This window comes from Rattus rattus, chromosome 8 (genome assembly GCF_011064425.1).
Source record: "Rattus rattus isolate New Zealand chromosome 8, Rrattus_CSIRO_v1, whole genome shotgun sequence".
Lineage (NCBI taxonomy): Eukaryota > Metazoa > Chordata > Mammalia > Rodentia > Muridae > Rattus > Rattus rattus.
The window spans coordinates 109,884,292-109,909,438 of record NC_046161.1 but is presented as its reverse complement, the minus strand read 5'-3'; the positions used below and the strand labels follow the sequence as shown (position 1 = coordinate 109,909,438).

The following is a 25,147-nucleotide window of genomic DNA, read 5'->3' as shown; positions in this document are numbered from 1 at the left end:
CAGCTGTGGCATTGGGCGAGCCAGCCTGAGGGCTTGAGCACGGGAGAGCTGGCTCTGGTGGTGTGGGTGTGGGACAGCTGGTGGGCTGAGAAACTCCGATACCACCTAAGCCCAGATTTAGTAAGGCTTTGAGCTGGCCCACCCAATATCTACCTCATCTGTGAACTGCTGCGGCATGCAAAGGGACCAGTTCTGCAGATCCAGAGCTGCGGGATCTCCATGACTCAGGGCAACAACAGAATATCCAAGAGGAGTCCTGGTGAGGACTGTATTGATCTACAGCAGAAGCCAGAGGCTTGAACCAGACCAGCGGCTCATTGCAAGGAACATTTGCTAGGAAAGCTGTGTGGACAGACCGTAGGTACACTATGGACTGCTCCGTGACACATCACAGCTTTGACAACAGGATTCGTTTGTTTGTTTGTTCCTTTCAGTGGGAAGGTTGCAAGAGCTGACGGAGGATACACAGGGATGGGGAGATGTGAAAGACTGTAAAATTCGCAAAGAATCGATACAAAGTTACATTTTAAGAAATACAAACCTTGGGCTGGAGAGATAGCTCAGCCACAAAAAAATACAAATCTGAATTGTACTTTGTGTGAACCGGAAGCACTCGAGTGTTCAATTCTAAATATTTGCTGACTAAAAAGGGGTCTTGTTTTTGTGTTGTTTTTAGTTTATTAATGAGGATTTTATAGCCCAGGCTAGTCTCGAACTTGCTTCAGATAACCTTAAACTTCTGATCTTCCCGCTCCTGCCTCCTGAGTGCTGGGCTTTCAGACATATGACACCGTTTGTGGTGTGTGGGGTGCTGAGCATGGAACCCGGGACCTCATGCATGCTCGCAAGCACTCTGCCTACCAACTGACGGCAGAGCTCTCATTGTGTGCTCTTTTCTGTCACTGAGCTGCTGGGAAAAAAGGCACAAGCCACTCTACACACACCACACATATCCTGACTGTGTTTCTGTCGAGAGCCTGACTTCCTTTTTTCCCATGGGCCTGGCTTGATACCATCAGCAAGATTGAGCACTGTGCTAACGAGGCAAAAATAGAGAACTCGCCACTTCCATGTTCCCAAGTCCGGGATGTGAAACCCGGGCTGTGATCAGCTCTGGTTTGGATGTCAAGTTTGACAATAGACCGTGACAACTTCGAGGCCCTCTGTGGGTTCCTGTGTCCCCAGATTATGTCTTAAGGTTGTTCCTCGGGCCTGGGGGTGTGGCTGAGGTGGTAGAGCGCTTGCCTGGCATAAGCATAGCTCCGGGTTCTGTTACCCGCAGCATGTGAAATAGCTTTGTGGCACACACTGTAATCCTAGTGCTTTGTGGGTAAAGGCTGGAGACTCAGAAATTGAAGGACACCCTCAACTACTTGTAGGTTTGACACCAGCCCGAGCTACACACAACACTGTCCAAAAATAGTTCAATATTAAAAACAAATTAAACGCCACTGGCTTCGTACACAGGTGGTTTGATAAAGACGACAACAATAGAGGAAGTTGCATCTCTCTTTTTAAACACGAAACCGTTGGGGATTTAGCTCAGTGGTAGAGCGCTTGCCTAGCAAGCACAAGGCCCTGGGTTCGGTCCCCAGCTCCGAAAAAAAGAAAAGAAAAAAAAAATAAACACGAAACCGTGTTTTTAAACACGTGACTTCCAAAGGCGTTGCAACTTGTGTTATTAAAAATAACAAAATATTTGAAAAAATATTCAGATAGTCTTTTATGTAGGTGGAATACATTCCTGAATTGGGCAAATCGGAGACTCTATAATAATTTTTCTGGATTTCATAAACAGTATCAATTATCAATTAACTGTTCTTTCCACTAGTGAAAAAAATGAAAGAAAGCCCAAATCCACATTCCCATAGCATGGTGTACAGTGAAGCTCTCTCTCTCTCTCTCTCTCTCTCTCTCTCTCTCTCTCTCTCTCTCACACACACACACACACACACACACACACACACACACATATGCACATGCACACATCCACACATGTTCATACACACATATACATGTGAGCATACATGCACACACAACATATACTCACTTGTACACACACACATGCACACACCCCTCATACACGCACAGCACACTCACACACACACACACTCACACACACACACACAATCATCATGGCCCCTCCCATCACTCACCATTGAGTACTGGGGGACAATCCCCTGGGCATCACCATGGTAGATATAGACTGTGCCAGCAAAGTCATCCTCCATAGGCGCCCCGACAGCCACATCTGAGGGGGAGACAGCTGTTAGAAATGCCACGTGGGGTGATAGCAGTGCAGCTCTCTTAATTCCGGCCATCATGTCTGAATCCCATCTCCTCACGATTTCTCCGGTACTCATTATTCAAACGTTAAATTGGGCAAATGGTCTCCTAACATTTAAAAGGTGGGAATTTACAGAGAGTGAGGAGAGTTACTCCCAGGAAATGCATCTCTCCTCGTCCTCTGAGGGAAGGGCACTGAGGCAAACCATAAAGGAATCACAAATGAAGATGGCTGCCCTAACCTTTGTCTGTCAGAATTCCACAGACAGTGGTTGGTGTTCTGAACCTTCCTTCCTTTCTGCCCGTGGCTTCTAATAAGTCATATGTCTGCTCCTGTGACACCAAGGGTAGGAGGTGTGCATTCCCAGGACCCTGAGGTGACAGCCCTCTGACAGAATGAAGCCACTTGTGGCCAATGGTGTGAAGGTCTGAAGGGCATGTGGCCTAAGCAAGTCACATCCTTGCCCTGCAGAAGCAGCTCCTAATGTCTGTACACTCTACACAGTGAGGGGAAGAGGTGCTAAAAAGACCAGAGAAGCCTAAGGCTGTGGAGGGGACCATTGTCCAAGAAGAAGTGGACATTGGGTACACACTCTTGGGTACATCCATTCTTCTGATAGACACTGTACTCAATCAGGCTCAGATGATCTCCCTGTATCCGCTTCCCCAAAAACACGACAGAGCGTCCTAGATGCAGAGTCAAACGTTCTGTGGCAGGAAGAAGCCTGTGGACCAGTCCCAGAAGCCATGGCAAGCACATAGCACAGAGAGTGGAGCTGACAATGGATCATACAGAAGGGCCATTCTGGTGGCCAGTCCACCTTTCAGAGTTGCCCTTTCTCCCTCAGGGAGTTTCTGTGTGGAAGGGAAAATCCAGGAGCCAGCCACAAACAAGGGACAATGTTAGAGCGTGACAAGCTGCTGCACCTGGAGGGACCCCATGCCCCGAGAGAGGCCCTACTCACCTGGGAACCCATCATCATCAAGGTCACCCAGGCTGGCGATGCTCTCCCCAAAGTGTGCGTTGTAGGCAGCATCTCCAGTCAGGGTCAGCTGTTCCTCAAGAACTCCCTGGGAAACAGGATGGAGTGGGGGAAGGAGGAGGAAAGGAAAAAAAAAGAGCACAATAAAAAGTCAGCGCTCAGAACATCACCCTCTTAGGGCACAACTGCGGACAGGAAACAGCTGGGCAGCACCACAGGAACCCAAATATCTCTCCTCATAGCAAAATAGGGCTTTTCACCTATACAATGAGAGTCTGGAGTACCCTGAGATACATTATAGAAGAAAGGTAATAGCAGGTGGACCAATGACTGAACCTCCTTTGGCCAAATTCAGACAGGCAAGCCTACCCTCTCTTTGTCCCCACTGGGTCTTTCTTCTCAGCTCTCTTCCCCCGCAAAAATCAATTTTTGCTTTCTTTGAGGCAAGGTCTCACCGTGTATCTCTGGCTAGTCTTTGTATAGATCAGGCTGGCCTTGAACTCAGAGATCCTCCTGCCTCTGCCTTTTGAATGCTAGGATTAAAAGCATCAGAGCAAGAAACTATGACCTCAGCCCCCTCCCATAATTCTCTACCAGACCTTTTAAGCCACCTCCTCTTTCCTGGGATTTTCTAAATCATAAGGTGGGGTGTCTGTCTCTAAAGGTCTCCTCTCCTCAGAGCAGATGAACTGACTGTGTTTGTCTGAAAGAAAGTGTGTGAATGGTTCAGGACCAAGGTCCTAGGTCAAGTTCAGGAAGCGAGGAGACAGACAGGCTCTGAGAGGAAAGGCTTCTGCGGCACATCCGTGTCCTGCTCAGTGCCTCGCTGAAACCGGTGTCCGATGTCTTTGCACCCTTGAGCTTCCCATCCCAGGATGTCAATTTGAGATTAAGAAATCTCCTGTCTTTTCCTCAGGGCTGGCCTTGAATGAATCTAGTTCCTCTCTCCAATTCCTGACTCGAGCTTTTAGTAGAGGGGTGAAGGTAGGAACCGTAGATTCTGGTAACCAACGGAGTACACATTTTTCTACCTTCCCCTCTCTTGTCCCTTTTCCTATACGTCCCCAAGGTTGCTTTGCACAGGGCAGGCATGAGTCACCTTGTCAGGGGGCCCTGTTTCTGTACTCAGTGCCACTGGGGTGAGGGGTGTAGCACTGTAGCTCAACTTTCAGACTCCAGAGCAAACACCGAGAGGGGTCAAGGGTGTATACGGCACCAGAATGCCCATAGTCGCCATGAATCACCGACATAGAAAAACCAGGACATTATAACACCGGGCAACTTCAGGCTTAGGAATCTTTAAACCTCCCTGATGTGGAGGCACTTTGGACCAACCATCTACCCACAGTCCACCGCACCAGGGTCTGTCTTTTGTTGTGACTATATTTCTACTGCTATAAAAAGAATTCACAGCTTGAAGAAACACATAAAGATGTGATGATTTGATTCACTTAATCAGTGAGACCCCCCACACCTCAAAAACACAAGAAATAGTTGTCCCTCGGTGTCTGAAAATACTGGTGTCAGGACCCTAAACTAAAACTTTAGATGTCCAAATGTCTTATATAAAACAGTGCGGTCTCTGCATAGAACCTATGAATGCCCTCCCCTGTCCTTAAACCATGTCTAGATTATGTACAATGTCTGACACAATGCAAATGATATGCAAATAGGTTTTACCCTATGTCATTCAGGGAGCAGCGGCAAGGAAAGTCTGAGCATGCTCAGTAGGACACAAGGGATGTTTTGTCCCCGTGTGTTCAATCTGTGGTTGGTTAAATCCAAGAACCCTTGGGCACAGATGGCCATCTCTGTAACTCTTCCTGCTGGTGTGGTAGGGGAAATCCCAATTCCTTCTCTGTATATCTACCCATATATGGTTCAGCCATCCTGTGTAGACCATATGTATGGCACTTCCTACTTTGTCGAGGAGGAAACGGGGGATCGATTTCGAGCCACTTGCTCTTCCTTTGTATAAAAGAGTTGGCAAGGTTTAGATGTGAGCTCAGGCCTGCCTACATCTCCACTCCCCCACAGTGCCGTATAATTGCTAACCGAGTGGGCTATGGCTCACTAGAAACAAGACGCTGTGCGTAGTGTAGTCATGTGGCGTAAGGTATGAGATGGGGCTGGGGGATGCGTGCTTGAACACTTAGATTCTGCTTTCTCATGGGTCCCCTGCCACTACTGATTGCTGCTCTGCCCTCCCTCTCCAGGCCCCGCCCACCCTCCCTCCACCAGCTGCAGAGGGGAGAGAGGCATCTTTGCAACCCTCTCTCTCTCTCTCTCTCTCTCTCTCTCTCTCTCTCTCTCTCTCTTTCTCTTTCTCCCCTTTGTGGTTTTACAGGATAAGGGACATTGTGCTTACAGCCCTGGGCTTGTTTGTCAGCCTGTGCCCAGCGTGAACTCCTCGCTGAACAGGTAAAGACCCTACTACCTCACAGCTCCATGCACATCTTCCTGTTGGAAGCTCAGGCCTAGTCCATGTCACCTTCCCACTCAACTCCTACTGCTTCCTCGGGCTTCCATGAAGATATCCTACTCCTCTACCCTCTCTAGAAAGGTGGTGTGGCCCAGAGAAGATGAAGCAGCCAGCTTGCCGATGCGCGCAAATCACAGCCTCATCACTTTTTAGCTGTAAGGTTAGAGACAGGCGAGCTAACGAAGACCCTTACAACCATGAGTATATCGCAGTGGCATCACTTAGAGGAAGCAGGAAAAACCAAAACAGCATCCAATAGTCATGAAGACTCCCCCTGGGTCCCATACTTTGAAGTGTCACACTGTATATAATTGTCCACTAATGACTCATTAACCTTTTCCATGCAGGACTCAGGCTTTCCCTCCGGTGTGGCCCGGTGGGTGCGTGTCACATGACTATATGGATGTCCTTCCCCAATGCCCGCCTCCTCATTGCCCACTTTGTACTCACGTGTCCTTGGTTGAGGTAGACGGTGACCTGCCCCTCATCTCTGATCTCGGAAAACATGGGGGCCCCCACGAGCAGGTCGGAGAGACCATCCATGTTCAGGTCTACTGCGCACAAGGAGGAGCCGAAGTAAGATCCCATCTGTAACCAAGTCATCATGACAACGTGCTTAGGGACTGTCCTTACACGCCGAGGCCCTCCCTTCATCAGCCCACTAGCTTAGGAAGCACGCGTCCAGTGCCTCAGAAGCTGTGTCAGCTGAGCATGAGCACACACCCAGCTCCTGAGGAGCTCCCAGTCGGTGGGAGACCAAAGCTGGCCAGCCCACAGGTCCCTTTGCTAGAGCCCTGTAAGGGGCAGGCAAACAGCCCAGTCCCCAGAGAATGAGACGCCATGTTTGCCTATGTGCTCCAGAACCAGACATTTGACAAGGCAGAGCGAGAAGGAACATGAAATCTCATAACACAAACAGGCAGGAAAATATGGCATGGGGCACACGTCCTCTCCAGCCTTCCATGGAGTAAGGGATGGGGCACAAGCTGACATGGCAGAAGAACATGTAACTCAAGGTTGTTTGACAGATAGGGACACCGAGCCTGCTTGTACTGGATCTCCTTGAATCATAGTGTAATCAGTACCTGCTACTTTATTCCATTTCATTTATGTGTGTGCACACGCGTGTACATATGTGTTCATGTGTGTGCCTGTTCATACGTGTGCAGGTATATATGCCCATTTCTGTCTCCGCAACACTGAGGTTACAGGAGCATGACACCACTCTTGGCTTTACCACATGCATTCTGAGTGATCCAAGGATCACACTCTCCTCCTCATACATGTGCAACAAGACTCTACCAATCGAGCCAGATCCTTGGGCCCTAGGATCTGTCATTTTATATCCACCGTCTCAAACACAAAGACCAAAGAGCCAGGCTTTTGCCTGCATGAAAGAAGTAAAATGAAAATTAGCACCTCAAGTGTGCTCACATGTGCTAAGTGGTGTGAGTCCTCAGTAGCGTCTAACTCATGACACTGAGTGCTGGAGACCGCAGCAACCTGGAGCCCTCGGGCTGGCTGAGGTAGCAGCCCCACCCAGCTCTGGCTAACTACCCTCACCAGGAGGGCTGGCTCCAGCACATCAGCTTTTCATCCCCAAGAGAAGCTCTCGGTGTTGACTGGAAGTAGTTGTTTCACATGCTGAGAATGTGTTCATTTCTTCTAGACTAATCGCTATGGCGTTGGCGGCCTGGGGCTGTGATCCCAGCTACTGAGAAGGTTGAGATGGGAAAACCCAAAGTACAAGGGCTTAGCAAATCCCTCCCTCAAAAGTAAAACAGGGGCTGGAGCGATGGCTCGGTGGTTACGAGCATACAAGACTCTCGCAGAGATCCCGAGTTCTGTTCCCTGCACCCACACCGAACAGCTCACAAACCCTTCTACCTTCAGTTCCAGGGGGCATACGACATCACGGGCGCACGAGGGGACTGCACACACCCACGCACATGTACGATAGTGCAAAATTATAAAAATAAAAAAACTGTAAGGAGTGGTTAGAGAAGAGCTAAGGATGGATAGCACAGTGCTGAGAGAGCTTCGCTTGGCAAATGAGAGATCTAGGCTAAGACACGGTTCTGTGATACAGGTACAAAGGAATCCTGTGCGTGCCAAACAGAAGCTTGCAAGCCGAGCCTGCCCTAAAGGGCTGCAGGTTTGAAACCCCCTCTAACACAAAGAAGAGAGAATGTAATGTTGTTTTTAAATGAATGCTTTCTAATAGAAAGACCTGGAGTGTTCTCTTGCTTCTGAGTCTTTTAAAGATTTATTTATTTATTATATATAAGCTCACTGTCGCTGTCTTCAGACACACCAGAAGAGGGCATCAGATCTCATTACAGATGGTTGTGAGCCACCATGCGCTTGCTGGGATTTGAACTCAGGACCTCTGGAAGAACAGTCAGTGCTCTTAACCACTGAGCCATCTCTCCAGCTGCTTCTGAGTCTTGTTGGCAGCTGACATCGGGGAGTTCGAGAGAGGCAAGAATTCTCCAAACTGCTTCCTGCAGTTAACGCTGGCCCTGGTGGACTGGGGAAAGTGGCTTAGAAACCCAGGCAAGGGAGAAGAGCAGAGCGGACAGCTGTTCTCTGGCTGAGCCCCAGGAGGTGATTAGCTTAATCCCAGTGGGCGATTTATCTTGGTGTCTTCATGGGTGTTCAATCAAAAACCCTTCAGTTTGTAAAATGCGGATGGACAACTTTACCGATAACACTTCAGCGTGTCCAAGGACACGTTCTGAGGCGGGAGTTACTTAACTGGAGGTTCTCAGCGGCTTCGGGTGCAACTGTATTCACACCTGAACCACAGACTTAGCCATGGCTCCTGTGTTTAGTGTTTGTAGGGCGTCAGCTCAAGAAACAGACCTCTCTTCCAATTTGTGTTGTTGTTAGCTTTCTTTCTTCCTGAGAGGGAGCCAGGGCACCAGACAATTTGAACTGAACTGGAGCCAAACAAAAGCAGAAGTGAACGGGCGGGCGGCTGTCGGAGCTGGAACCTCCTGCTGTCTGTGTAGCCCTGAACAAAAGGCCAAAGTCGGAGGCTTGCTTTGGAGGCCTGGGGGTTGGGAGGGGGGGTCATGTCCTCTCCCTATGAGATAATGGGGGCCCAGAGAATGAGAATCTCCTGTAGCAATAAGCAGAAGGTGTCGGTAGAGTGGAAAGGCTTATGGTGTAGGGGTAACTCCAGAGCGGGACAAAGGCTCTGCCGAGAAGAACCCTAAAGAGAGGGGTCCAGGCACCTTCTATGCAAACCTGAGGACTGGAGTCTGAGCGTCCTGGGGCTGAGGAAGCAGGGGACAGGGGCATCCCTGCAGCTCACAGCCCAGCCAGCTCAGCTGAGGGCCTCTCTCACAATAAGGTAGAGAGTGACTGAGGAAGACATGTATGTACATATATACATGTACACACATGCACACGTGCACATACGTGTGCATATCTGCATGACACACACAGAAAGAAGGATGGAGGGAGATTGGAAGTAAGGAGGGGCAGGGGAGACGGCTGTGGAGCTGGGGTAAAGCACCTTGACCCGTCAGTCTCTGCATGGAAGAACCTGACGGGTCCCATCATAAGGAGGCCATTCAAACAGAACTGCGTCTTCTCTAGAACCCACTGCATTGGTCCTCAGGCAGCTCAGACACGGGTTCTTGAAGGCTACAGGCATCCATATCGTTGCCTAAAGCTGACTCACTGAGACACAACTGGCAAGGAAGCCACTCTCCAGACCTAACCAGATTGACGATGAAGGACACTCAGCAAACAGCATGGAGGTGCGTTCCCCTTCTTCAGCCACCCCAAAAGAATGCTCACACTGTCACGTGTAGGCACATTATCCACGGTGGACCCCACCAGCCATTTGTTATGTGACAGTCACACCCTACTTGGGGTTTTCTTTGCGGGGGAGGGCGATCTTTTTTATATATCACCAATAGTATGTAGCTATCTCTTTCTTAACTTCGGGGTTGCTTAGAAAACTTAGTTTGCGGATTTTTCACGGTTACTTTATGACACTAGTTTTTGGGGTTTGGGAAATGTTAAAATAGCGCACGCCAGCGCACCTCCGAGAGCTGAGAGCAAAGCCGAGTTTGTGGGTACATTTTTTTCACGCAAAGGTTATGATCATTATATACTGAGTGTACGTTCTAAAGCTGCTAAAATCGCAACCACTGGAAAGAATAACAACTACATGCCAGCGAGGGTTTTGGAACCCCGAATATCATTCACCGTCGGAACACCATGAAATGGTTCCAGGCTGCTGTGAAGCAAGAACAACTCAGACAGGAATGAAGCAAGCGGGAACCAGGGGAAGTGGGCCAGGAAGGAACAATCACTGTTGCCCCTCGTCTCGGGGAAACTGGGCAAAGCCTCCTGGCACCTCCCTCCCACACTTCATGCACCCTAAGCTTTGTCCCAGAGCCCACTAAAGCCTCCAACAACCTCCATAGAATCCCACAATCCTCCTGGCCTCAGCCTCATGCCCCTGAGCCCCTAAGCTCAGCCACACCTCCCTGCTGATCTAAGCTACATAAACACAGGCAGGATGGGAAGCCCAGGAAAAGGAAGTGAACGAATCATGGAACCGATCTACTGACTTAATCTCACGGGTCACAGTGGAAACTTTCAGGAAGCAGGGGTGGAGATGGGCATAGTAGAGTGTCCCAGGTAGGTAGCCCTTCTCCAAGGCAGCCTTCGGAAATGGCTTTGTGGTTTATTTTATACTCAATGTCCTAAGAAGACAAAGTCGTTACCCAAGAAATTTATATCTGAGAATAGTAGGATAGAGTGACAAAATCAAACAAGCAAGCAAGCAAGCAAACAAACAAACAAAAATGTAAAGCCCACACCATAGTGTTTAAGGAACTGTAATTTTGTACTGCATTTATGGTGGTGGACACAGCCTCGAGGTTGTAGATTGAACATCTCTGTTTTATTTATGAGTTTTATTTTAATTTTCTTTATGTGACAGCTGTCCCCCTGGTGTGACAATGATGTGAGGAGAAGACAGCATCAGGCAGGCAAGACAGAGACAATGGGAACTATCTGTCTGCCTGTGTCTCTCGAAAGCGATTGCTTCTGTGGCTGCCCTTGACGGTAGCGATCTTTCTGGGTTGGAGATGTGTGTCCATGAGACAGCCAGAGGGAAACAAAGGTGAAGGGAGGAGGCAAAGAGACAACATGCTTCATTTGCATGCCAGCGCCTGGTTGTGAGACCTTTTAAAGCACACCTGTAGCTTAGCCATGTGGAGACTCATGTGGTACGTCTCCTCAGATGAGCATGAACCCTAGGTTATAGGTGACCTCGACGGGAACTGGCTCTCACACGAACCACATCAAGAACTCACCTTTTTCCCTGATGCCTGGAAGATCTTTATTAAGGTCCCCGATCGTCGGTCAGCTCTAAATATATAAACCTATGGAGGGGGAAAAGAAAATCCTAGTCAGAATGAGAGCTCTGACTAAAGGTGTTCATCGTCGTCGTCTTCCTGTTGTCTCCCACAGAGGTGCGCCCACAGATTCATGGTAGCAAAGGTATGGACAGAACTCTCCATGACTTGGGAAGAAAGCTCCCCTCAATCCTGGGGCAGAAAGGATCTCCACGGCTCCTGAACCACACAGTTTGTAGAGACCACACACAAGAAGGCCAGGAAGCCTCCCCAGTTAGAACCAAGCGATTCAACCCTTGGTAGATAGACAAGCTTTCTCTTTAAATTAACTCTTCCTGTCCTGGGAGGTAAGCTTTAATGGATGGCACAACCTAAGACAAATGGGTGAATGTTGGCACTGGTGATTACCTCCCCAAACCGATCCCCTGTAGGATCTCCGGCCCCTCGGGTTACATCTCCTTCAAAAAGTATTTCTGTTCTGTCTCTGTCTCTGTCTCTGTCTCTCTCTCTATCTCTGTCTTTTTCTCTCTGTGTCTCTCTATGTGTGTGTGTGTGTGTGTGTGTGTGTGTGTGTGTGTGTGTGTGTGTGAATGTATACCACATGTGTATGGTATGTGGAGGCCAGAAGAGGGCATCAGATCTCCCAGAGCTGGAGTTACCGGGGACCGTGAGCTGCTTGTGTGAGTCTGGGGACTAAAGTCCCGTCATCTAGGAGGGCAGCAGGCACTCTTACTCACTGAGCCGTGGCTCCAGCCCCTCTAGTTACACAGGACACAAAGATGAGCTAATGAGAAGTGGGGCTGAGGGCTCTTTCCCCAGCTAAGGAACAGCATGTTGGTGTGAAGGCCCTGATGCTCTCACACCAGGAAAGAAGATGACCCGAATCCTAAAGGTCACCATGAAGAAGTCTAGGAGCCCTGCTTCCTCCCCAGGAGGCGCCATGACCACTGGGGTGTCTCCTTCCATGGCGTACAGGAATTCATGTGACTCAGACAGAGCCAGTTCTGGACAGAAGTTATCAGAGTTCAACTACGCAATCCTCCACAGCCTCCAGCTCAGCGCCCTGACATTTGGTTTCACTTTCAAAGGACCTCTCTCTGTAGCACCCTACTCCCAAAACACGGTGGCAGCAACTGCTGCCTCCTGCCCGAGATCACCTGTAGAGAGGACATCATGGTCACATCTCAGGCAAGCAAGTCAGCTGACGCCTTTTAGCTCTCTGACCTCTTGGCCGAAGGTTCTCATGAACCATGGTGTCAGTCCAGAACTTAATCCCACTTTTTGAACCAGGAGAATGGTCTGACCATTCACTCACTGATCTACCCTTTGGACTACCGGCCCTAAGTATACACCATTGTTCAGTTTTCCCCAACACTGGTTTGAACATTAACTGTCCCCATAGGCTCATGAGTTTGAACACCTGGTTCTCAGCTGACATTTGGGGGGGGGGATGGGGGTGGGGGTGAGGGGGGGGTTGGGAGGTGGAGCCTCGCTGAAGGTCAGTGGGGGGTTAGCTTTCTGTTCCTGGGCGTAAATGCAATGTGACCAGACAGCTTCCCGACTGCTGCTACGCCTTCTGTATCATGACAGAGTATGTCTCCTCAGACTCTAAGCCATGACAAAGACTCCTTTCCCCCAATTGCTTCTTGACAGGTATTTGGTCACAGCAATGAGGAGAGCAATGCATACAGCCAGTAAGATAAAAGTGGGATCCTGAGTGGGACCGACTCAATGTCAGGGGACAGTACCAACAGCCACAGCTCCCCATGTTGGGCCTTAGAGGCCATAACTCCACGGTGTCCTCTACCTTCTTGGAGATACATTAGAGAAAGCCATATTTACATATTCTCAGGTCATAAGAACACAGTGGGGACTTTTTTTTTCTGAAACACTAGGGAAACAAATAAAACCGCCGTCATGGAGCTCTAAAGACGTTGCAGATGAAATGGATTCCACCGAGTCAGAGGTAAAGGCTTGGGAAGATGGTGGTATTTGAATCTGTACATCACTGGATGCTCTCCCTATTGGGGGAGGGATTGGGGGAGGGTCCCGTGATGTCTACACACAAAGTTATTTGCCAAGAAGAGAATTGGCAAAGAATAGTATCTATACTCTAAGTTTTCAAGGTGAACTCCCCCAGCGTGAGCAGAGGGGAGACGGGCTCCCTGTCTGCTGGTCACTTACACATCAACCCATCTGGGAGTGATGGGGCAAAACAAACCAGAAATGCCCTCCGGAGAAGCATGTGTGCGCCCCTCCTCTGCCTGGCACCATGACGTGCCTCAGGCTTTTCTCCTTACCTTTCCAATGCCTTCATCCTGTGGGGCACCTCCTACCACGTCAGTGACGGACGGATGAGAGAAATGGCCGGCGGTCACTGCATAGCCTAGACAGGATGAAGAGGAAGCAAGGATTTGCTTGATGGAGGTCAGATAAGGGAAAAATTATGCAGCAGAAGAAAGGGCTTCCCAGGTGGGTATGTAGACATTACATGCTAGTTATCCTTGGGACATGGACCTCCTGGAGGACAAGTGACAACTGCCAATCTTTTCATAATAAACATCTTGTCTCATAGAAATGCATGTTTGTGGGGACACTGGAGGACCATGCCTTCGGATGGTCCTCTATGGAACAAGGAGGGTGCTACATACTCCCTGTGTTTTTTACTTTGGGGAAATGGAATTCTAATGACGCAGTCCATACACGAAAAGGTGCAACTCCGTGAATGGCCACACATATGCCTACAGTGCAAACCCCATCCAGGTCAAGAAAATGAACAAAGGACTTGGAAGTCAGCTCAATGGTAGAATAGAGCTTGGGGCTCAGCACAATGGTAGACAAGACTTGGGTTCAGCTCAATGGTAGAAGAGGACTTGGGGCTCAGCTCAATAGTAGAATAGGGCTGGTGGTTCAGCTCAATGGTAGGATGGGGCTTGGGGCTCTGCTCAATGGTAGACAGGACTTGGGGTTCAGCTCAATGGTAAGATAGGGCTTGGGGCTTAACTCAATGATTGAATAGGACTTGGGGCTCAGCTCAATGGTAGAAGAGGACTTGGGGCTCAGCTCAATGGTAGGATGGGGATTGGGGCTCAGCTCAATGATTGAATAGGGCTTAGGGCTCAGCTCAATGGTAGAATAGGGCTTGCTTGGTATGTACAAAGCCCTGGGTTCGATTCCTAACACTATAAAATATTTTAATGTTCTCTTTTTCGCATATACACAATAAATGGTTGAACAACCATGCCCAAGATTACCAAGCAAGATTCAAACCCAACATGTCTGACTCCAGAGAAGCTGAGGTCAGCAATTGTCATGTCCTTTTTAAGAGAAGGACAAGGACCCATGACGGACAGATGCATGGACTGGTGAGCAGATGGGGAGTCGAGGAATCTGGGTCTGAAAGGAACCCAGAAACAATAAAAAATGGTTGTGTGAGCTGGATTTAAATGTCTCTTGCCTTCCCAAGACCATCTGGAAGGTCAAACTCGCACCTCCGGCCAATACAAAATGTCGTCTATCCTTCAAGCTTTCTCATGACCTTCAACCCCACTGCTCTGATTATACATTGACTGCCGTGACACATGTCAGCCGCCATCACTTTAGCCTGGCTAAATCTTGTTTTCCACGTGGTTGACTTTTCCCAGACTTCACTTCACCCAAGGCTGCCATGAGTGAGACCCAGGTCAACTGCTCCGTGCTAATCCCGGCAGCAGATAAGGGTCTCAGAGAGAAACCACAGGCCCCAGAGTTCTCAGGACCCATCCTCAAACCTAGAGCCACCAACCAGCTGTGGCCTTCTCGTGCCTTCCCTCAAGTCCCTGACTCACTGAGTCTCTCCCTTCATCAAATAGACAGCGCCCCAGGAATGAGAAGCGCAGCCCCCACTCTCGTGGTGTTCCCAGCTTCATCAAAGGTTCAGCACTAGAGGCAAATGCATCCCCAGGGTTGGGGCTTCAGCACTTAAACCCTGTGTCAGAAACCATGGACAAGTAACTGACTTCACTACCAAGTCACATAACGCCTTCACACTCCGTCCTCTATGAACCATACTGGGCAGTGATGGCAGCTGTCTTGGAAGACTGTTTCGGATCACCCACCAAGCATGGCATTGAGTGAGAGGTGTTTGAAGGAGCTGGATGAAGAAACACCTCAAAGCTTATAAAGTGCCCTGCTGCTCGGCAAAACACTCATGGCGGGAATGACAAGTCCCCAGCTCCTTACACCCGCCCAGCATCTTTCCAGAAAATTCTCTATGCAGAAAGGGGGGTCGGAGGTTCCCTTGGCTGCGATTGTATACAGCAGCCATGAAAGACGACATTATTTTGTTGGCTTCACCCTTTCTTTAGTTTCCCTTTCAGTCCACTTGAGGCCTGGATTGGAGAAGGGACTCAGTACTGTATTTTTGTTTTTTTGAGACAAGGTCTTGCTAAGCAGCCCAAGGTGACCTCAAATTTTTGATCCTCCTGCTTCTACCTCCAGAGTGCTAGGATTACAGGGCTGGGCTGCCATGCCTGGCTTATCTCTGTTCATGGCCTTCTATCTGCACCTTCCCTCTCTTCCTATTTCCTGCCCTCCATTTCTCCCTTCCCTTCTTTTTCTCCCTCCCCTTCCATTCTTCTTTTTTCTTCCCTTCTGCCTTTCCTTCCTCCATTTTTGTTTTTTGTTGAAATGGCATCTCACTATGTAGTCCAGAATGGCTCAAATGTTCTTGATTTCATAAACCTCCTGCAGAGGCCGTGGGCTCTGGAGTAGTGAGGACATGGGTACACACCACCGTCCCCAGCCCAGGACCACTCTTGCCTGGCGGCTGCTAAGTTAAATCATACCTACCTTCTCTCTAGACAATTAAAAAATTGAAAAAAATGATTGAAAAACATCTCAGAGCCTTTGAGTAAGGCTCAGCATGGAAACCCCCAGTTCTCACTGCTTCTACTCGTGACCGGGAAGCAGACCCATCATTCAAAATGATGTCCAGGGAAAACCAGGATCCAGTTGAGTTTGCTTCATATCTGACCATCTGAACGTGACTGACTGCCAAACCAAGGCCAGGAAATGGTTGTTCCCCTGGAAGCTCACCCATCAGATTTCAAGAAAACCACCCTGTTTGGACTGAGTTCCTCTTCTACCACCCATGTGTGCAGCTAGACGTCAAGACGTTAAGGGAACTCTGACAAAAGTGTGACTAGTTAGGCGGATTAATGTAAAAGCCAGCTACTGCTTCTCTCTGTCCTAGTAATAGAGCAACAGTCCATGAGCTCATGTTGACAGAGGTCCACCTCGTTACCTACGGACTCCCCAGTTACTCACCCAGGTAAGTATACCGTCTGTTCATGATCGCGTCGTCGTTCAGCTTAAAATACGTGTTGTCTGTGAGATTCAGCACCTTGAGTGTGCCAGCCCAATAAAATGAGCCCGGAGCGCCCATGATCACCAGCTCCTAGGGAGAGAAGTCCGAAGGGGAACGGAGTGGATTAGATGATACACTGGGAGCCATAGTCACAGCAAAGAAATTCGAAATGCCTCGTTACGGCAACACATACGGTACCAGATCCTGGGAAATCTGGAGTCTATCCCTGCTAGGCCTAAATATGAAATGACTAAGCGAGGAGAGAGAATGAGAGACAGACCAAGTCCCTGTTTTGGACACCGAAGCGGCTGCATGGACCCCCCTACCTCCAACCCCGGCTTCATCCTAAGGTAAAATACAGAACGGTGAGCAACTGATGCTATTGCTAAATCATGTGACACCAGGAAACAGTGCTTGAGAACATAGCAACAGCAACCCTAGCATGGTGATGGTGCACTCCTATATCCCAGCAGAAGTTCAGGGCCAGCCTAGCTACATAGCGAGTTCAAAGCTAACCTGAGTTTCATGGGATGTTGTCCCAATACGAATATTGGCCAGGGAAACCAGTCAGTCAGTAAAAGGGGTTTTGCAAAAGCCTGACCACCCAAGTTCCATCCCCCAAACCCAAGGTGGAAGGAGAGAACTGACTCTTGAAAGTTGTCCTTATCACCGAACATGTACTGTGGCAGGCATACCTACGTACATGCACACAAACATCAAGCGTGTCCATATACATACACAATGATAAATAAGTAAAATTTTAAATACGGAAAGAAGGTCAGAATGATAGAGAAAGAAACATCAAAAACAAATTTCATCAGAAAAAATAACAATGAAACCCAATGCTTTTGTAAGTTAATAATTTAAAAAAAGTACAGCATGCACACATATGGTGCACATACATGTATGTAGACACTCGAGTAAGTCTTTGACAAAAGAAAATAACTATAAAAAATAAAAACTAGAACAGAAAACACAAGGCACCCTGAGACTGTCTTGGGGTACACGAGTTGTTATTGAGAGTATGAAATTTTGAGTGACATATCTAGATGACTACACAGACACAGACCAAGAGGCTGAGTCTCCATGTATTTATGGCCCCTTCCTCATTGGGATGTAGAACTATGGGAAGCCTTTTTCTCTTCTTTCTATCTTGTCCTCTCTCCTTTCTTTCTTTATGGGAACAAATCATTTCTGTGGGAAAAGGTGGCACAATGCACATTCGTTCAGACATTGTTCTGGTTTGAATATACTTGGACCAGGGAGAGGTACTATTTGGAGGTGTGGCCTTGTTGGAGTAGGTGTGTCACTGTGGGTGTGGTCTTGTTGGAGTGGGTGTGGTCTTGTTGGAGTGGGTGTGGTCTTGTTGGAGTGGGTGTGTCACTGTGGGTGTGGGCTTTAAGACCCTCCTCCTAGCTGCCTGGAAGTCAGTCTTCTCCTAGCAGCCTTCAGATGAAGATGGAGAACTCTCAGCTCCTCCTGCATCATACCTACGTGGATGCTGCCATGCTCCTGCCTTGATGACAATGGACTGAACCTCTGAACCTGTAAGCCAGCCCCAATTAAATGTTATCCTTACAAGAGTTACCTTGGTCGTGGTGTCTCTTCCCAGCAGTAAAACCCTGATTCAGACATCCATCTACGTACTCCCCTCACCCTGGTGTGAGAACACTGCCAGTTCTCAAAGGGTATTTGAAAGATAAACCACGAGTTCCTTAGAGGAGAGAGACTATTTTTCTGGCCTGAGCTTAAAAAAGAATTGTAATCAATGCCCAAACACAGTGGGCACTGAAGAGTGTGAGTGATGCCCGCAGGACCAGTTGTATACACAACTCTCTTCATCTGTAGCTTGGTCTAAACCGAGGCGCTGAGCAGCAGCAGGAGCTTGCAAAGACTCTGCAGGACCTGGGTGAAGGAAGGGATGTTTTCCTGAGATTTGCCTTCATCCAGAAGAAAAACTAAGTAGATACCTGATACCTCCTGTTACCTCTTAAGTGTTACAAAGTACATATACAACATAATCTTTTATAAACAAAGTTGTCTCATTCCTTAAAAATCCAGAAAGGGGGCTGGAGAGCCAGCACCTAAGCACTTGCCCAGAAGCATGAGGACCTGAATGCAATTCCCAACACCAGGCATGGAGGCATGAACCTAGAACGCTAGCACTGGGGAGGATGAGGCAGGCTGGGGTCCACTAGTCAGCCAACCTAATCATCAAATTTCAGGATCATTGAGAGACTCAGACTCAAAAAATAAGATAAAGGGCTCCCAAGGAACAAGACAGCACATGAAGCTGACTTTTGGCCTCCATAGATTCGTGCACATGCGTGTAGTATATATGTATGCATGTATGTATGTATATGCATGTGTATATACATATGAATAAAAACAATAAAATTAAAAAATTAAAACACAAGACAAAGCTCCTATCATCCCCCTGCTCTTTTAGTCATCACAGTGTTTCATCTCCGTCCAAGCTGGCCTGCTCAGTCAAAGCTGTGACCCTCCCACTGTACTCAAAGAGAAGTACTGCCTTCCTGGAAGCCCTTGAGTTTGGATTTTTCTATTCACTGTGGATGACAGCTAGATCCTTTTGGGTACCATTGTCAAATGTCAGGAGAGTGTGATCAATTCTAAACTCTGCCATGCAAGAACCAGCCAATGACAGTGGTGCACACAAATGCACACAGGCAAAAGTCATAGTTGCCTAAATCCAGTCCCTCAATAAACACTGTGGGCCTCTCTCCAGTTTCCTTTATGATACAGTGTCACCTAGATGTGCCTGAAAGGAGCCACCAGCCTTATATGTATATGCCACCATATACTATTAAATCTGAACCAAGAAATGTCCCCCTGCCATCTCCATGATGGGTCAGCTCATGTCTTCTCTAGAATCTTGGAGTATATCACCTCTGCCATTCTAGTCCGCAACGTGGTTAGAGTGGTCCTTTATCCTCAAGGACATGAGGTATTCATAACTCACAGAGGACGGATGACCTTGGGGACACTGACCACAGGTCAAGCAGACATCTTGAGTGGGAAAGCTCTGACCCATCATGGGCACATCCAGCAAGCTACAGCTCATGGCAGCCGAGTGTGGAGGTCAGCTGGAGGGCAGGGGAGGGATCCAGCCTGCCTGACCCTTTCAAGTACATTTCCTGTCCAGTTGCCGACAGCTGAAGTTCCAGAAATGAGGTAGGCAGAGAGTTCAAAGAACTGCCGTTTACAGGGGCCAAGGCCTGGGAACCAAAGCTAAGGCCGAGACCCAGGCAAGCCAGGAGACAATGGCTAGGGTTGGAGAACTATGTTGTAGAAGGGGGCGGGAGTGAGGGGGGAGTCTTCCTCCTCAGAGCTAGGCATCCTCTCCTGTGCTCCAAGCACTCTGTTCCTATTTATCCACGGAGCCCAGGAGGCCCATGGCAAAGCATTTGGCTCTAAGTCCCTGTCTTCTTCTTCTGGTCACTCTTAGCTTACACGAATGTCCAGGCCACTCCTACACATCCCTGCCTCCCCAACCTTTGCGAGCCCCTTGTAACCATCTCTAATGTCCCACCCTCTCCAACTTACCAGCTGACGGGGCCAAAAAGATGCCTCCCCAACATGAATCTTTGTCCTTTCTGTTCCTGGTCAAGAGCTTAATGAGTTCTGATTTCTGCCATGAATAAACCCTCTCCTCTATCCTCAGAGGAAAAAAATCTCCACATTGCCCCATGCTGAGTCACTCAAGGCCTAACTCTGCCCAAGGCCAGCCTCTGTCCAAAAATATTCCTGAAGCAGTTCTATGAGTAGCTCAGTACCTCATACTCATGACTGAAAACAGGATATACCAAAATTCAATTGTTGAGCACCCCTGGATGCAACTATAGAAGGCCAGAGAGGCCGGAAGCTGAGGGGAGCACAGAGTTGAGATTTCATCAAAAGGCGTCTGGCTCCAAGTCCCTGCCTTCTCAAGTCCCTGTCAGATGGGAAGACACTGGACATCCGAGCCAGGAGCACCATGATGCCTTTGCTGCCTGAAGAAGGTGGCTCTGAGGCTCTCCTGTTGGGAAGCCAGCCTGGGGAAAGATGACAAGAGCTCTGGGTTGGGGAGGGAGGATGCAGAGAGAAAACGTGTCTCACTGATGAACTGTAGACTTGTGGGTTCGGAGAGAGGGAGGTAGGAAGAGATTCTCATCTTAACTTCAACAGCTATGACAAATGGTGGTGCCAGTCCCAGAGCCCAGTATGAAAGTCTGTGTAGATCAGGCAGGCCCATCCTTTAGACACTGCAGCAGGACTTGGCATCCATGCCTAAGAACTGTGCAAATGTGATACATACATTTGCAAGAGTAAAGTTTATAGAGTTTTAAATGCATTTGTATTTTGTGTTGGGCCAAATCCATAGTTGTACATCACTTGTAGAAAGAGTCGGAAAAGGGACTGGTGTGAACCGGCCGGGCAAGCTGCTGAAGGCAGGCTAGGAAGCAGAGCACCTGGTGTTCACTAGTTTGAGAGGCAGCGGTGAAACTGTGTTTCTTTGTTGCCTCTGGGCTAGACATTGTATCACCAACTGCCTTCTCTTTGACTTTAGAGAGCTGTCTCTGAAAGAAAACAAGGTGAACAATTCCACTCCTGACACCGTGAAGACGCTCTTCAGAAAGAAAGCCCTAGGGCCAAAGAATGCTCCCCTTCTTGCCCCCTCAATATGGTTCATGTTCTCCCAGGAGGAAAAGGGGTAAGGCCCCAAGAGTGTGACACCGGGCAGTGATGTAGAATGTGAGCTTCTGTCTTCCAGCTAATAGGAGGCCATGGGGTCAGAATGTCAGGTTTTAGGTCAGGAATTTTGCAAAATCCCTCAGGCTGAAACATATGGTACCACTCAAGAAAGGACCCAGGCCGGAATGAAAAAAACCTCCACAGTAGTGAGAGCTATGTGACACTGTGTATTCATTAAAAGCCACTGGCTTTGAAATGGTTAGATGGGAGAATATATGTATATTACACATATTTGATAGCGATAAAAACAAACAACAAGGCCTAAAAAGATGACTCAGCAGTTAAGAATGGTCGCTGCTCTTCCCGAGGACTTGCTTTCAGTTCACAGCACCTATGTCAGGCAGGCAGCTCACAGGCAACTATAACTCTGGCTCCAGGGGATCTGATGCCCTCTCCTGGCCTCTGTGGACACTACACTCACTTGCATATACACATATAAACACATCATCTATATAATCTTTTCTAAAAGATTTAAGAATCACGGGAGACAATTCAAGGTCGGTAAATCTGCTGGTGGTGCTGGTGGCTTTTCTGGAAAGCACTGTGGCCGCTACCAGGTAAGGCAGTGATAAAAACAAAAAACCAAAAAACAAAAACAAAAACAAAAAAACAATCAACTAGGATGTGTTTTAGGTGTTAAACAGGACTTAGGTGAGCTTGAAATGCAAAGGCACGTTTGATCTTTGACCTGAACAAATTCATGGACAGTTGCTGCTTGCAAAGCCAAGCATGGAATGGCATGTGGTTCGAAGCCATATAGATGTACAAACTTACAGAAAATCAGCATCAAATAAGAACCCACCCCCACCCCCTTGGGAATGAGATGACTCAGTGTCCAAGTAGACACTTGGCTCAAAGCTTGAAAACCTGAATTTGATCCTGGAACACACACGGTGGAGAGACAGAACTCCTGCAAGCTGCCCTCTGACCTCCACATATGAGCCATGACAGGCTTACCCATACACATGTGCACATACACAGAATAATGGAATGTATTTTAATAGTGAAAACGGTGCCTAAAAAATCTCCTATCTGTAAAAAAGAAAAAAGAAAAAGAAAAAGAAAAAAATTATTCCATTCCTGTCAACTGAGCACATTCCAGAGTAGAGACTTTCAGAATTCAAGGACTGGAAAGCCTAGTGTGTGTAAAATTGAGCCTCTCTGCTAAGGGAGTGGAGGTGGTATGAGGAGACACACAGACAACTGACAAACTACTATCAGCTTCTTCCACAGATCTCAGATGGAGCCAACTTCTGTAGAAATCTCCCAGGAACCAGCCCAGCCCTCCACCCAGCAGTCCCTGCTCAGCTGGTGTCCTTTGCCAGGCGTAAATAACGTCCCCTGCTAGAAACAGCAGAATCTACACTACCTAGGGGTTCAGAAATCCCATCTCTGGGGGCCACCCCAACCACAAAATGGAAAGGACCAAACAGCAAGAAGGAAAGAGAGACGAAAGCCACGTGGCTGACACCCACCTCAGTGAAGAAGCCTGCTATCCCGGCCTGGCAGGAGCCATGTTCCTCCCCATACTTCTTCTTATACTCTGGAGGAGAGGGGAGAAGAGCAGACCACAGCCATGTCAGTGTGTCAGGTGCTTGCCAATCTGGCCACTTCCCATGCGCCTCTTCGAGCTGGGCCCAGGGACATGGTCCAGGCTGAGGCATAGGAAGGAAGTCTTAGGACTCCAAGACTCAAAAACCGAGCCTCCGAAGCCATCGGGTGGCCAGGCTGCCGAGTGTCCCAGAGGATTACCTCCGTTCATGAGGAGAAAGAGGAGTGGCGGCCACAGTCATCAGCCAGGAGGCTGGTGACAATTACTCCATTGACTTCAGAGAGGACTGAGGTCCCTAGAGAGCCCAGGGAACTAAATACAGGATCTAGAAATGGAATACTGTGGACATTCCCATGTGGGGTCCCCTGGAAGGAGGCCAACCCTCCCAGAGAGTCCCTCAGACTCTGGCGATCTGTTTTCTCCTGAACAACCAGAAGCAAGCCGTCCACCTGTGGGCCGAGGGAGGCAGGACTGGCCCCGGCGTGTAGTCACACTCCTGAGACGTGTAGAGCTAGTGTATCCTAGGCCTCATCTGCCTCGTGTGCAAGAAACACAGGGAGCTCCGGAGGCCAGAAGGAAACTGAGCCAGGGCTGGGGGACTGGCTGAATTGTGGAGGCATGTGGGCCTACGTTCAGTCCCCAGTAACCATGCTTCCAAAAGGCAGAGCAGTACACACTTGTAATCCCGGCTCTAGAGAGGCACACACAGGAGGACCCCTGCTGCCTGCCTGGTGAGGATCAAGCCAGTGAGGGACCGGTCTCAAAGACCAAGGTAGGTTGCATACGAGGTCGGCTTCTGCCCTCCACGTGCAGGACTGCATGCCTATGCACACGCTAACATGCATAAATGCACAATTAACCATGTAGCCACATGCACACCATTCAGCACGGGGGACATCTCTGCCGCTGTTTTGCTGTAAGTCAGGCAGGAACAGTGAGGCCACGTGAGGATCGTTTGTTGGGTTCCAGGCTTTGCCTCCCCCACCCCAACTCCATCCATCACTCCCTTGGCCCTCCCTGTCCCTCGGAACATATCTCTCCATTCCTCAACAGCTAAGAGTACCGATTCTCAGAGAGGTAAAGCGAGTCACCAAGGGCCACACAGCTACTTAACACATGTTGTTTTATCTCTGTGGCCTAATGAAGGTTTTGCAAAGTGAGCGGTTTTGCAAGATCGAGAGGTTGCCTGACTGACAGGAGAGGGCCCTCGAGCTTTTCCGATGGTGTGGCAATAACTCTGCTGGAGACTCTCAGGCTGCCCCGGTAAATAGCCCAGTGACCCCCTGCACTGTCCTCGAGGCTCTTAGCGAGCTTCTAGTACCACTAAAGGTAATGGAATTATGTTTTGAAAGACACTAAATAAATAATAGGGGGGAAGAAGGAAGCCGTGATGGCAACAGGACTCTGCTTCCTGAAGCTTCAAGTGTGAGCTCCAGGCGGCAGGGAAAAAAGACTCTGGGGAAATAGAGGGAGAAATTCGGTTTCCAACCACACACCACAGAGTCGGGAACGTTTTTTCCAGTAAGTGGCCATTAATCCAGGCTCCGTTACAACAGAATGTTAATTGAGTTACACCTCTCCTCTTTGAGGCTAAAACCACTTCTTCCCGCCTTGACCTGTCCAGTCACTGTGCTGAAGACTCCCTGGCTGCCAGAAGCAGCCCAAAATCTTACAGTGGGAGCTAAGGGTGGAAGATATGGGCAAAGAAATAAATCCCACATCAATTGCCCGGCATAGAAATGGTACAAAGTGAAAATAAATCTTGCCTCAAATAGCACAATGTCTGGCATCTGCACATATGTGAGTACATGCACACACACACACACACACACACACACACACACACACATGCAATGCATGCACATATGCATGCACACATGCATGTATACACACAAATAAAACAAGTTTTATAAAAATAGAACAACAGCAAAAAAGATCACAATGTCCAACTTAAGCGGTTATGTATAAAGCTTAGAATATCAGGTACATGGGGTTTTTTTCATCCTACAGACTCTAAAGCTAAACAAAGCACCATAATTCTTGCACCTATGCGTGTGTGTGTTCCTCTTTGGATCCAGTGTTTGGATGCAGCTTTACACACAGGTGCACATGCAAGCACGCGGGTGAAGGGAGGTGGACAACCTCAGGCACTACTCTTCCAGAACCATCCACCTTTGGTTTCTGAGACATGGCGTCTCACTGAACCTCAAGATCATTTACTGGGCTATGCTGGTCAGCCAGTGATTCTGAGATTCAGTCTCTGCCTCCCCAGTGCTGAAATGAGAAGCCCAAACTACAAAACCCCTCTGGTGTGGAAGCTGGGTTCTTATGCTTGCAGGCTAGACACTCAACAGACGG

General features: G+C 48.6%; 1 protein-coding gene across 1 annotated transcript in view; it reads right to left on the bottom strand.

Moving 5' to 3' along the window:
• The window catches only part of Itga9 (integrin subunit alpha 9), a 293,447-nt gene that overhangs the window by 224,668 nt on the left and 43,632 nt on the right, over window positions 1-25,147 (bottom strand). The window contains exons 5-11 of the mRNA XM_032911092.1: window positions 22,713-22,780; window positions 16,443-16,572; window positions 13,436-13,521; window positions 11,094-11,162; window positions 6,202-6,339; window positions 3,252-3,357; window positions 2,157-2,251 (exon numbers count right to left, since the gene is read on the bottom strand). Of these exons, the coding sequence (XP_032766983.1) occupies window positions 2,157-2,251; window positions 3,252-3,357; window positions 6,202-6,339; window positions 11,094-11,162; window positions 13,436-13,521; window positions 16,443-16,572; window positions 22,713-22,780 (692 nt within the window). The remainder of the gene's footprint in view (window positions 1-2,156; window positions 2,252-3,251; window positions 3,358-6,201; window positions 6,340-11,093; window positions 11,163-13,435; window positions 13,522-16,442; window positions 16,573-22,712; window positions 22,781-25,147) is intronic.